The sequence below is a fragment of the Coregonus lavaretus genome (genome assembly GCF_964263955.1).
Source record: "Coregonus lavaretus genome assembly, chromosome: 33".
Lineage (NCBI taxonomy): Eukaryota > Metazoa > Chordata > Actinopteri > Salmoniformes > Salmonidae > Coregonus > Coregonus lavaretus.
Genome location: NC_140020.1, coordinates 33,186,651 through 33,201,096, shown reverse-complemented (window position 1 = coordinate 33,201,096; position 14,446 = coordinate 33,186,651). Strand labels below are relative to the sequence as shown.

General features: G+C 42.6%; 1 protein-coding gene across 1 annotated transcript; it reads right to left on the bottom strand.

Moving 5' to 3' along the window:
• Positions 1–56: 56 nt before the first annotated feature.
• On the bottom strand, positions 57–8,744 carry LOC311108824 (acetyl-CoA acetyltransferase, cytosolic-like). Its single transcript, XM_084151584.1, has 9 exons — positions 8,139–8,744; positions 7,348–7,482; positions 6,957–7,138; positions 4,754–4,871; positions 4,491–4,634; positions 3,197–3,319; positions 2,809–2,963; positions 2,454–2,564; positions 57–2,363 (listed from the first exon to the last, which is right to left on the bottom strand). The coding sequence occupies exons 1-9, from the start codon at positions 8,185–8,187 to the stop codon at positions 2,193–2,195; spliced, it is 1,188 nt and encodes a 395-aa protein (XP_084007710.1). The 5' UTR covers positions 8,188–8,744; the 3' UTR covers positions 57–2,192.
• Between the last annotated feature and the right edge of the window lie 5,702 nt (positions 8,745–14,446).

Genomic DNA, 14,446 nt, shown 5'->3' with positions numbered 1-14,446 from the left:
ACATTGTCAGCAATTCAAAGATATTATACATGAACATTTTGAAAAAGCACAACCAGTTCAGTTAATTATTTTCTGTATTGATAAGTCATACAATTGGATACCTAGGTAAAACATTTTCCCATAATTGCGTTAGTGGAGAGGTAATAAGTACATTAATTCCTACAACAGGCTACCTACCTACAGCAGGCTAGATTACTCTGCCTCAGGGCACATTTAAGGAAGGCTGCAGGTGCAGTCTACACTACACGTTCTCCTACAGTTCGGCGCAGTAAGGTACATGGCTAGCATTCCATGAGAAGGAACAGGAAAATTAGGAATGTTGGCTGGCTGAATTCTTTACTCTAAAGGTTGGGTATTACAGTTTTTCTCCATTGGTTTGGCTCATTTCTTGAAACAGAAATTACATTCTCAAAACTCTAAGATCATTTGGCAAAACAGTCTTACAGTTCAGCACAACACTATAGCTCACTTGCAAAAGCTCATATCTCTCCTAAAACTGTTCACTCATGCTTCAAAACTAAATTCCTTTCCCATATAAGGAGTCAGTGCCACGAAAATGGCAAAGATCCTTCTCAATTGCTTTGGCTCATTTCTTGAAACAGACCGGACGTTCTAAACACTCTTGGTGCTTTAGCCAAAATAACGTGGATGGTTCGGCACAACACCATGGTTCACCTGCAAAAGCTCATACCTCTCCCAAAACAGTTCACGCATGTGTCAAAACTAAATTTCCTTCTCATTTAAACAGTCAGTGCCCCCAAAATGCTTCGTCCCTTTGGCATTGTGTAAGCACTGCCAAGTCAAAATGTTTAGATGTTTTGTCACTATGGCAGAGGACCATTGAAATATCCCTCATGTCCACCTTTCAGTCTTAGCCCAGTCCTTCATTGACAATGGTTACTGTACTGTTTTTTGTCTAGCTAACAGAATACAATTGTGTATAAAACTGAAAAAAATAAATAGGATTTTAGGGTAAGAGTAGCCTCCAAGGTTTGACATCACACATTGCACTCATACTGCCAAGGAAATTGTAACCATTATCATTCACACACATAAAGTAACTTCCATACATCAGAGTAAAAAGAAAATGTATACAGCATAATATACTGTAATATAAACACACAAACAAAAAACAATGTAAATTATATGCAGCCTACAGTGCTGTAATAAATTTATCAAATGTTCCAAGGGATTCATATATGGTATTCATGGTATTATGTTCTTGACTAATTTTGACAATTGAACAGACTATTGTGCATGTGATGACTTATACAATGAAATGACGCTGACACGTTTTGGAGCGAACAACCATTAGACTGAGAATCAACAATCAGTTTAGATCAACAAGATCTATTCACTTGGAAATTGTGCTAAATGTAGGCTACCTGTACTTAATCATTTGCAAAGATGTACTGAGACATTGAGACATGTACTTAGACATTTGCAATTTGATGAAATGAATGAGAAATTCAATTCTGTTGTGAACAATTGCCAAGTGGTTTGGAGGTTTGTCCATGTAGTTTTGAGAATGTAATTTCTGTTTCAAGAAATGAGCCAAACCAATGGAGAAAAACTGTAAGTCATGTGAGCAAGTCCTCATGGGCTTCAATGTCTCTCGTTCCTTTGGCACGCAAGAAATGTAAACCATTTGTCATCAGTTGAGTTGATATTTCCGATGAGATAATGAAGACTACTAGCAAGTGTTGCCCATTGAGACTAGTTTAACACAGGAAAAGCCTTTCGCATCCTATGGAAATAAATACCAATATTGGATGGTATACAATTGACAGTATCACAGTGCACAATACAGCTGTCGATTTAAACAGACCTTTGCCGTTTTCATCACCAAGGGCTCAATTCATCATCGAAATTAAGGTAATTTCCGATATAAGCCGACATATGCACCGTTTACCGTGAATGCAGTCTGCTAACGCAGGAACATTGCCTTTAAATTTAAGTAACGCTGAACTTCCAAGAAACGGATTGAATAGAGCCCCTAGATTGCATTCAGGAATCACAACAGTACATCAATATTGCTTCATTTTCAGTGCAGTGAATATAACCGCCATTCACACCACTCCACAGAAAACGTCTGAAACCATGTAATAAAGCATTTTGAACTTTCCCTTTAGGCCCAATAAGATTGCCAATGTTGTGATCTTGAATGCAGAATCAGTGTATATGTATTGTTTTCACACCCTCTCTACACACATGGCAATACCCATCCCTCCCCCGATGCAGAGAGAAGCCACGCCTCTCTGACCCCCAGTCCTCTGAAGCGCATGCAGAAGGGTTACCAGAACCCGGCAGCCAGACATGCCTATGGGGTGTCCCAGGGAGATGGCACCCCCACTCACATTCACCTGCGCAGGGATAGAGAGCAAAGATATGGGGTAACTGTTTGCCCTAAGCAATAGTGTGGAATTAATGGTACATTAAATTAGAGTAGTTACCTTATCTGGGTTGAGTCCAAGCTCTTTCACCACAGCGATGGACTGGGCAGCGAACGCTTCGTTTATCTCAAACAGGTCCACCTGATCCAGCTGCCAACCAGCCTTCTCAACCTGGTAAAGAATCAATGAAAACTACCTTTAGAATGAGCAGGATTATACCCTACTAGGCACCACACTGAGATACTTAGTTAATTGATCAGTTCAGTGATTGCCTAAATTCAACATACGTGGTCTTCCTGGTCGGTTAAATAAAGAAAGTGCCTGCGGCACTCCAGGACCAGGGTTGCCTGCCCTACAGCAATGCTATAGTTGTGCACGTCTGAACATTCCTAGCTGGTTTCTGATTGGTTCTCACCGCTTTCCTGATGGCTGGGATAGGCCCAGTTCCCATGATTGCTGGGTCGAGGCCGGCTTGTGCCCAGGAGGTGATTTTGGCCATTGGCTTGAGGCCTCTATTCTGAGCTTCTGATTGGCTCATGAGAACAGTTGCTGCGGCGCCATCATTTATACCTGAGGGAATGCATAGAAATGAATAGAACACAACGTGAGTTTAACGGGATGAAACCCTGTTGTATATCCCTGAAACATTTTAAGGTCATTACAATCTAGATCACTATGCAAGGAGAAACGGTGAAGAGTAATGTAACTGGAGTGGTCAACTGGAAAGCTGCCAAAGGACATTTGAGTTGAGGGATCTCACTGACATCATCACCGTGCGTCAAGGATGAGTCCCCCCTTCGTACCTGAGGCGTTGCCGGGGGTGACGGTGCCGCTGCCGTCCTTCAAGAAGCAGGGCCTCAGTTTGGACATGGCGTCCATGTTGCTGCCATGGCGAGGAAACTCATCTGCTTTCACCTCCACTGGTCCTGAGGAGAGATAGGAATGTTACATTACACTTAACCAATCTACAATCATGTAATTAAGCAGAGAAATATAGATGTTGGTTGTCTAACTTGTGCCTAGATTCAATCAGATCAAGTGTTAACCGGCGATAGCCGACACCCACAAAGCGGATGTTTTGGCGGTGCCGGAAGTGTAACTGCTGGAGCTGTCAAATCGGTGAGCAGCTGCTCTTGATCATTGTCACGAAGCCACACCTGTCCCACTCGCATTAGAAGTTCAGAACGAGAAAGTGTATATAAAGTGCTATATAAAAATAATGATGCTCAAATTGAAAATCATTCAACAAAATAATTAGGATTTCTATCACCCTAATCGAGGTGTAGATAACATCTCACATTCCAGTGTTCAAACAAGGCTGCATGGGATTTCTCTTAAAGCGACTCATTGCAGCCAATGGCAATGTCCGCTTTAGGTGTAATGCCAGGAGCCGCTTGTGGAATTGACAGCTCTAACGCAGTTCCACCTCCGACACCGCCAAAACCACCGCTATGCGTATGTCGGCTAAAGCGGATCTGATTGAAGAGCCCTCAGTGTCCCAACTCCAGTCCTTGAGTACCCCCAACAGCACACATTTCTGTTGTAGTCCAGGACAAACTCACCTGATTCAACTCATTGAGGGCTTGATGATTAGCTTACAAATTAAATCAGGTATGCTTGTCCGGGGCTACAACAAAATGGGTGCTGTTGGGGATACTCAAGGACTGGAGTTGGGAAACACTGGTCTAACTCATTTATAAGGAATGGTGGTTAGACATATAAGAAACAATGATTTGAGCACACTTGAGGTAATAATAATAATAATATGCCATTTAGCAGACGCTTTTATCCAAAGCGACTTGAGCAAGGCACTTGCTCCTGTAAGTCGCTCTGGATAAGAGCGTCTGCTAAATGACTAAAATGTAATACATTCTGAACTTCACAGGGTGGTGAAACATTCATGGACATTTCGCTAGCTAGCTTGCTGTTGCTAGCTAATTTGTCCTGGGATATAAACATTGGGTTGTTATTTTACCTGAAATGCACAAGTTCAGCTTTCAATCAACCACGTGGATATATGCTCTTAAAAACCAATGAGGAGATGGGAGAGGTGGGAGGTCTCAGGGGGTTCACAAACCAGCACAACAGAATCCTTGCCTTTTCTGGACGGCACCATGACCGGAACGATCTCCTGATCAAAATGTCCTGCTTTCTGGGCAGCCTCGGTCCTGTTCTGGGATTGGGCAGCAAACTGGTCCTGAGCCTCGCGACTCACGCCCCACTGCTTAGCCACATTCTCAGCTACGTACAGAAAGACAACATTAGCCTACTGGTTTGCGACACTCCAATGTTCCTCCTTGTTGTACTGAAAAATATCAGTTGCATTGAATTCAATAACAATGTGACTCTGGTCGCCTGACCTGTGATGCCCATGTGGTAGCACTGGAAGGCATCGGACAGTCCGTCAGAGATGATAGAATCCTGCATGGTGGCATCACCCATCTTTACTCCGGCCCGCATCTGCACTGTGTGGGGAGCCTGGGGGGTCAAAGGATAAACAGTTATTGCAGATTAATAGGGGCATTTGGCAGAAATTGCCTTGTGGCTGGGCCTAAGTAAAAGTGACTGGGCCTACATTTTCCTGGAAAAATACCATGACACATTTAAGTGAAAATTAGTGCAATCGCATTGCATCATTTAAGACAACACAAGTTAAACGTTACCAAGAAACACCACACATTTCCCTTGGCAAACAAGCCCATTAGAATTGCCAAGTATGCAGCGTAACTACACAACCGCTAGATTGGATAGTCATAAATTAGGCTAATAATATAAATCACTCACTAGCTAGGTTTCTATCCAATTTGCAACAGATTTTCATGCGAATATTCAAAAATCTTTCCACCAGAGATGTTTCGGACTTATTGCGGATAAAAGTCTGTGCTCGCATTTAACTCTACTGATGGTTTTGTCACAAAAAATGTGGTCTTGGCAATTTCGATCTAGCCAACAACTCGCAGATACAGTGTGGATAGGCTACCTACATTGAGATTATTATGGATAAGCGCGATATTATTTTTATGTCAAACGGCAGCCAAGCATCGATCATCACGTCACCAGAATGTCATGCTGACCACCGCCTATGAGCGTTGCAAAATAAATGTACACATACATTCAATCATTTCATCCAAACTGCTCGCGAGCGTCTGCGTAGCCAGGCGCTAAAATAGAACTTGGTTCTATTTTTGATGCATGACCCGCTGCAAGTCCCACCTCTCCCATCTCCTCATTGGTTTTTAAGAGCATATATCCACGTGGGTGATTGAAAGCTGAACTTGTGCATTTCAGGTAAAATAACCCAATGTTTATATCCCAGGACAAATTAGCTAGCAACAGCAAGCTAGCTAGCAAAATGGCCATGAATGTTTCACCACCCTGTGAAGTTCAGAATGTATTACATTTTAGTCATTTAGCAGACGCTCTTATCCAGAGCGACTTACAGGAGCAATTAGGATTAAGTGCCTTGCTCAAGGGCACATTGACAGATTTTTCACCTAGTCGGCTCGGGGATTAGAACCAGCGACCTTTCGGTTACTGGCACAACGCTCTTAACCACTAAGCTACCTGCCGTACCCTAATAAACTGCATGCTGAGGAATATTTCTGCCTTTTTGTAGAGAAAAACTCATTCTGATTGGCTGGGCCCCTGCCCAGTCAAGTGAAATCCATAGATTAGGGCCTAATTTATTTATTTCAATTGACTGATTTCCTTATATGAACTGTAACTCAGCAAAATCTTTGAAATTGTTGTGTTTATATTTTTGTTCAGTATATCATCGCGTGACAATTTTCTGTCTGCATTTATAAAATTGTACCGGCATATCCTGTTTCCATCAGCCCGGTCGTGACTTTTTTCATTCATTAGGTCATTCATCCATCCGCATGAAATGGTTGGATGGAAACCTGGTTACTGTTCTCAAAAAAGCATTTATTTTCCTTTCTTTGCACACTTTCGGACTGGAGGAGGAAATTATTGTCCTAAACTTTCCCGTGGCGCTGACTCACCCAATGATAAAGACAGTGAATATTCACACTCGCAGGGGATATGGCCAATGCTCTCCACTAGAGTCAAGAGATTAATTATCCTGGTGTAGGCTACTAATGGGAAATAACTACCCTACACTTCACACTTAAATCATTTGAAAGGATAATTCGGAATATATGTGACATTTGTGTTTTTCTCACAATTGAATTTTGAAATATTGCGATAGTCCTAGACCTATTTTAAATGCTTCTCACTAACAGCCACAACTCGAAAATCAGCTATTTGATACTTGCCGCACTCACGCTGCCCAAATGGCAGGCTTCCCAACTGTAGGCTATGCGCTTGTGATTTAAGGATGTGATTGCGATAAACCAATTACATCCCAGGAAACTCCTACTGCATTTTCAACATTTCCGATTAGTCAGGAGACAATACAACCAACAAATGAAGTTTATTTATTTTTGATTGGGTGGGCCAGGCCCTGCCGTGGCTTCTCCTCTGGTAGAATGGTATACATTTCACCCCATCTTTCTCTCTCGCACTCCACCATCTCTCTCCCCCCATTTATCTCAGTTTTACCCGGCTCATGCTCTCCATGCCTCCTGCTACCACCACGGTTGACTCTCCAGTCTGGATGGACTGAAACCCCAGACACACAGCCTTCAGCCCAGATCCACACACCATCTGGCAGCTCCAGGCAGGCACCGGGTAGGGGATGCCCGCAGCAACACTGGCCTGTCGGGCTGGGTTCTGCCCATGACCTGGGAAGGAGAGAGCAGGGGAGAGGAGAAGAGAGAGAGAGGGAAGGGAGAAAAGAGAGAGAGGTAAGATAGGATGAGGCGGGTTAAAGCAACTAAGTACACTAGTTCACATGACACAGCACTATAGTAATGAAAACCCTTTCACACTAATTAAGTAGTAAGTCAGCTCTGATAAAAGGACAGTAGTCTGTTCCGGTCTAAGCCTTTACCCGCAGTCAGCACGTGCCCCATGATGACTTCAGACACCTCCTCAGGCTTCAGGTTGACTCTCTTCAGAACATCCTTGATCACCACCGAGCACAGGTCTTGGAGGGGCACACTGGATAAAGCACCATTGAAAGAGCCTGTGAAACGAGCGAATATAATTGAGACTATATACAGTACCCACAAAAAGAGCAGGGCATTGATTGTATGATATCATGGGTTCAAAAAGGCCTAGCTGGGTTTTGAGAAATGCACTTGGCCATTAATATGATTGCTTCCATGGTGTGACAGCACTCTCCCATTGCATTACATCAGAGTCTCAAACAACAAGAGAATACATGTTATTAACAAAGGTGTCAATTAGGTTGCAATATTCCAACATTTCTTACAAAGACACCATCCAACTAAAACACGCCCAACCCCATTCATGGTTTCATCTCCAGCCTATCGTAAATAGCCGCTGGTCCATGGTACTATGACCAACAGCCAATCGCTGTCTCGAGGATCTGGGCAGAAGGTGAGGCGACCAATCAAGGTTCCGAAAAAGCGAATCCCATTGCAAATTTTCCCGTGGTTCAGTTACATTTAAACATGTTTAACAAATAAGACAATTTTCATTACACTACACACAAAACCAGGACTGGACAATTTGCAAGATCGGTAAAACAGCGTTACAATTCAAATCTCGTGTGATAAGGAAATGCAACAAATAAACATACAGCCGTAGCTAGCTGTGTTGCAAATGATTGCCAATACAACTAGTGTGGAATCAGACAGATTCAATATATGTATTTACCAATAGGGGTCCTTGCAGCAGAAACGATGACAACAGATTCGGTGTTCATGATGACAGCTATAGCTAGTTTGCAATCCTTCAGATTTCGCTGTGTGCTGCTCGGTTTCGTCTTGTATGTCGTCAGTGGCGTGGTGTCAACGATGTTCTATTATATTGACAAGATAGTCGAGTGACCGCTCTAACAATGGAAATAAATGTCCTCAAACATGGAAGGCAGGCAGGAGGTTGAAGGGAAAACACTATTTTCACACCACTTCGATACCGAAGTGACTTTTTCGTCGTAGGTTAGGATAATTAACGTAGCAGGTTCGGGGACTGAGGGTACGGTTAAGGTTAGCGAAAATGCTCTGCTAACATGCTACGAAAATCATTTTGTGTCGAAGTGGTGTGAAAAGAGTGTCCCAATATGATCCACATGCTTTCATATCGGTATATTCCTAACCATTGACCAAATTCGACACTCAATCATTGACCTCCATACAAATATTCCTTACTTCGGGGTCTTATTTTCGTGGACAGATATTGGGCTGATTAAACCCTCTCGCTTCTCCTCTTCCTCTCTGGTAGTGTAGTCACAGGATTAGTTATACAAAGATTTAGTGTAGTGGCCCGCTAGCGCAATGACAGTATATGAATTGACAAAACCATCGATCACGTGACACCATTCAATCGAATGTGAAGTGCGAGAGGTTTCACCACAGATAGAACATTGAGACAGATATAAATGTGAAGTATCCCGTTGTCGTTAGTGGGAGAAGATGGAGCGAGATAGATTTTGGCCAACATTCTGCTAATTTTGTCATCGATTAAACATTTCATCTCCATACAGTTTTCTGTTTCCAAAACTAAAATCTGTAACAAACAAAGTGGACTGCGTTCTGTAGACTTTACTCTTTACCAAAGTTTCAAAAAATTGCGTTGTTTAGAAGGAGTGCAGGGCAATTTAAGTTATTGCACGCTCCCACTTCACAAAGTAGGCGTTCCCTAACGGAAATATGCAAAACACTGCTAGAACGCGCCAATAGGATCTCACTAGCTCGTGCTTGGCTCTGCCCACCTCCTTTCTTGTTCTGCCCACTATGATTAACATTTACATTTACATTTTAGTCATTTAGCAGACGCTCTTATCCAGAGCGACTTACAGTTAGTGAGTGCATACATATATATATTTTTTTCATACCCCCCGTGGGAATCGAACCCACAACCCTGGCGTTGCAAACGCCATGCTCTACCAACTGAGCTACATCCCTGCCGGCCATTCCCTCCCCTACCCTGGACGACGCTGGGCCAATTGTGCGCCGCCCCATGGGTCTCCCGGTCGCGGCCGGCTACGACAGAGCCTCCCATTGGAAACAACAGGCTCTGGTCGATCTTGGGTTCGTTTATAAAACATATTTGGTTTCACCAAAAACGGTACAGTATGAAACTCTGTGGTTTTACTCTCGCTAATCTCGGTTTTTAGAAGTAAAATTCACTCGCGAAAGTTTGTCATTTACTGTCCACGAGAGATAACACTCTAGGCAAAATCTGTCCAAAATAAGGCCAAAGCGTTTCTATGGGTTTATTTTGGACCTAATGGCGCGTTCAAAACAAATGGGAACTCGGAACAATATGAGGTCAAATCATGACGTCAGTGATCTTCATGTCAGAAAGTGGGAGCTCTAGAAAGGGGCCTGAGTTTCCGAGTTGGAATGAGCATCTCATCATTATATACAGATCTCAGATAGCACTACATCAAGTATAGTCAATGGTAGGCTTCGAGGAGACTCCTATGGTAGCTACACCTACAGCTCATCCCTTGGCAGTAGTACTGTAGATTACTTTATCACTGACCTCAACCCAGAGTCTTTCAGAGCGTTTCCTAGTCAGCCCACTAACACCCCTATCAGATCACAGCAAAATCACAGTCTACCTGAACAGAGCAATACTCAATCATGAGGCATCAAAGCCAAAGGAACTGCACAATATTAAGAAATGCTATAGATGGAAGGAAAGTAGTGTAGAAACCTACCAAAAAACAATTAGGCAACAACAAATTCAATCCCTTTTAGACAACTTCCTGGACAAAACTTTTCACTGTAATAGTTAAGGTGTAAACTTGGCAGTAGAAACCCTAAACAGTATATTTGACCTTTCAGCTTCCCTATCAAATCAAAAAATGTCAAGCAGACAACCTAAGAAAATTAACAACAGTGACAACTGGTTTAATGAAGAATGCAAAAACCTAAGAAAGAAATTGAGAAACCTTTCCAACCACAAACATAGAGACACAGAAAACCTGAGTCTACGCCTTCACTATGGTGAATCATCTAGATACCGTTGCCCTAGAGCACACAAAAAACTATACATACCTCGGCCTAAACATCAGCGCCACAGGTAACTTCCACAATGCTGTGAACGATCTGAGAGACAAGGCAAGAAGGGCCTTCTATGCCATCAAAAGGAACATAACATTTGACATACCAATTAGGATCTGGCTAAAAATACTTGAATCAGTTATAGAACCCATTGCCCTTTATGGTTTTGAGGTCTGGGGTCCGCTCACCAACCAAGAATTCACAAAATGGTACAAACATCAAATTGAGACTGCATGCAGAATTCTGCAAAAATATCCTCAGTGTACAACATAAAACACCAAATAATACATGCAGAGCAGAATTAGGCCGATACCCACTAGATCAAAATCCAGAAAATAGCCTTTAAATTCTACAACCAGCTAAAAGGAAGCGATTCCCAAACCTTCCATAACAAAGCCCTCACCTAAAGAGAGATGAACCTGGAGAAGAGTCCCCTCTACCAGTTGGTACGGGGGCTCTGTTCACAAACACAAACAGACCCCACAGAGCCCCAGGACAGCAACACAATTAGACCCAACCAAATCATGAGAAAATACAAACATAATTACTTGACATATTGGAAAGAATTAACAAAAAAAACAGAGCAAACTAGAATGCTATTTGGCCCTAAACAGAGAGTACACAGTGGCAGAATACCTGACCACTCTGACTGACCCAAAATTAAGGAAAGCTTTGACTATGTACAGACTCAGTGAGCATAGCGTTGTTATTGAGAGTGGCCACCGTAGGCAGACCTGGCTCTCAAGAGAAGACAGGCTATGTGCACACTGCCCACAAAATGAAGTGGAAATTGAGCTGCACTTCCTAACCTCCTGCCAAATGTATGACCCTATTAGAGACACATATTTCCCTCAGATTACACAGACCCACAAAGAATTTGAAAACAAATCCAATTTGGATAAACTCCCATATCTGTTGGGTGAAATACCACAGTGTGCAATCACAGCAGCAAGATTTGTGACCTGTTGCCACAAGAAAAGGGCAACCAGTGAAGAACAAACACCATTGTAAATACAACCCATATTTATGTTTATTTTCCCTTTTGTACTTTAACTATTTGCACATCGTTACACTTTATATAGACATAATGACATTTGAAATGTCTATTATTTTGGAACTTGTGAGTGTAATATTTACTGTTCACTTTTTATTGTTTATTTCACTTTGGTTTATCCATTTCACTTGCAGCAATGTAAACATATGTTTCCCATGACAATAATGCCCCTTGAATTGAATTGATATTAGAGAAAGGAGGAGATGCGAATCCCAGTGGGCAATTAATGGAGGATCGTTTAACGTCCTACCCAGCAGACCGTCGACCAATCGCGTTCACATTGTCATGCTGCATCACATGGTTGCTGAAATAATCATCACGCAATCGCTTCTCAAATTTAGGGTATGATGCCACGTTCAAAACAACTGGGAACTCGGAAATCTTGTACTTCCGACATCAGTGTGTTCAATACAAGTAGGAACTGGGGGGGGGAAAGTAGCTCTTACTGGGGAAATCGTTTTGAATGGTCATCCAACTCTGAATTCTGAATTGGAAACTCAGGAATCTTTCTAGAACTCTGACTTTCCGACCTGAAGATCACTGACATGATGATTTGGCCTCGTTTTTTTCAGAGTTTCCAGTTGCCTTGAAAGCACCATAAATCGAGAAACCTGGCTATTTTCCTGGAAAGTACATAATTTCACGATTCCAACGCAATATACTACAGAGAACAAGTTAATTATCTCACACCTCAGAAAATATATGTAATGTTTGTTTTTTGAGCTGGCGGCCAATTAAAACTCGTTGAAGGAGTTCTCTCTTTGTCCAAAAAACCTCCCAGAATGCATCGCGCGGCCCACGATGCACGGGCAACGTGCACAATGGGCGTTAATAGGATTCCAATGGAGTTTACCATCTCCTCAAAAGTACATCTTGGATGGGTAGCTGCAGTGTTGCCAACTCCTCAGAGCAGCTTACCCATCACTGCACCTGTACACAGGCTTTCTGAAATTAGCCCACCCAACTACCTCATCCCCATATTGTTATTTATTTTGCTAATTTGCACCCCAGTATCTCTATTTGCACATCATCTTTTGCACATCTATCATTCCATTGTTAATACGAAATTGTAACTATTTTGCACTATGGCCTATTTATTGCCTTACCTCCATAACTTACTACATTCGCACACACTGTATATATTTTTTCTGTTGTATTTTTGACTTTATGTTTTGTTTACCCCATATGTAACTCTGTGTTGTTGTTTTTATCGCACTGCTTTGCTTTATCTTGGCCAGGTCGCAGTTGTAAATGAGATAATGTTCTCAACTGGCTTACCTGGTTAAATAAAGGTTAAATAAAAAAAATATAAAAAAAACAATATGTGAGAATGCTATTCATTGACTACAGCTCAGCATTCAACACCATAGTGCCCTCAAAGCTCATCACTAAGCTAAGGATCCTGGGACTAAACACCTCCCTCTGCAACTGGATCCTGGACTTCCTGACGGGCCGCCCCCAGGTGGTAAGGGTAGGTACCAACATATCTGCCACACTGATCCTCAACAAGGGGGCCCCTCAGGGGTGCGTGCTCAGTCCCCTCCCGTACTCCCTGTTCACCCATGACTGCATGGCCAGGCACGACTCCAACACCATCATTAAGTTTGCTGACAACACAACAGTGGTAGGCCTGATCACCGACAACGATGAGACAGCCTATAGGGAGGAGGTCAGAGACCTGGCCGTGTGGTGCCAGGATAACAACCTCTCCCTCAACGTGACCAAGACAAAGGAGATGATTGTGGACTACAGGAAAAAAAAAGAGGACTGAGCACGCCCCCATTCTCATCGACGGGGCTGTAGTGGAACAGGTTGAGAGCTTCAAGTTCCTTGGTGTCCACATCACCAACGAACTATCATGGTCCAAACACACCAAGACAGTCGTGAAGAGGGCACAACAAAGCCTATTCTCCCTCAGGAGACTGAAAAGATTTGGCATGGGTCCTCAGATCCTCAAAAAATTCTACAGCTGCACCATCGAGAGCATCCTGACTGGTTGCATCACCGCCTGGTATGGCAACTGCTTGGCCTCTGACCGCAAGGCACTACAGAGGGTAGTGCGTACGGCCCAGTACATCACTGGGGCCAAGCTTCCTGCCATCCAGGACCTCTATACCAGGCGTTGTCAGAGGAAGGCCCTCAAAATTGTCAAAGACTCCAGCCACCTTAGGCATAGACTGTTCTCTCTGCTACCGCACGGCAAGCGGTACCGGAGTGCCAAGTCTAGGTCCAAAATACTTTTCAACAGCTTCTACCCCCAAGCCATAAGACTCCTGAACAGCTAATCATGGCTACCCGGACTATTTGCACTGCCCCCCCACCCCATCTTTTTACGCTGCTTCTACTCTGTTAATTATTTATGCAGTCACTTTAACTCTACCCACATGTACATATTACTTCAACTACCTCAACTAGCCGGTGCCCCCGCACATTGACTCTGCACCGGTATCCCCTGTATATATAGCCTCCCTACTGTTATTTTAATTTTACTTTTGCTCTTTTTTTCTCAACATCTTTTTTGTTGTTGTTTTATTTTACTTTTTTATTAAAAATAAATGCACTGTTGGTTAAGGGCTGTAAGTAAGCATTTCACTGTAATGTCTGCACCTGTTGTATTCGGCGCATGTGGCCAATACAATTTGATTTGATTTTAAGTGTGTATTGTTATAAGTGTGATGCACGTAACATCCTGGCAACTTTGAGAAAAAACACTTTATATTGGTATACACTGCTCAAAAAAATAAAGGGAACACTTAAAATAACACATCCTAGATCTGAATGAATGAAATAATCTTATTAAATACTTTTTTCTTTACATAGTTGAATATGCAGACAACAAAATCACACAAAAATTATCAATGGAAATCAAATTTATCAACCCATGGAGGTCTGGATTT

Coding starts and splice junctions, on each gene's coding strand:
- LOC311108824 (XM_084151584.1), bottom strand. CDS start 8,187: ATGAACACCGAATCTGTTGTCATCGTTTCTGCTGCAAGGACCCCTATT. Junction 4,635..4,753: donor CTACCACATGGGCATCACAG/GTCAGGCGACCA, acceptor TTCTGTACGTAG/CTGAGAATGTGGCTAAGCAG. Junction 3,320..4,490: donor CATGGTGCCGTCCAGAAAAG/GCAAGGATTCTG, acceptor ATCTCTCCTCAG/GACCAGTGGAGGTGAAAGCA.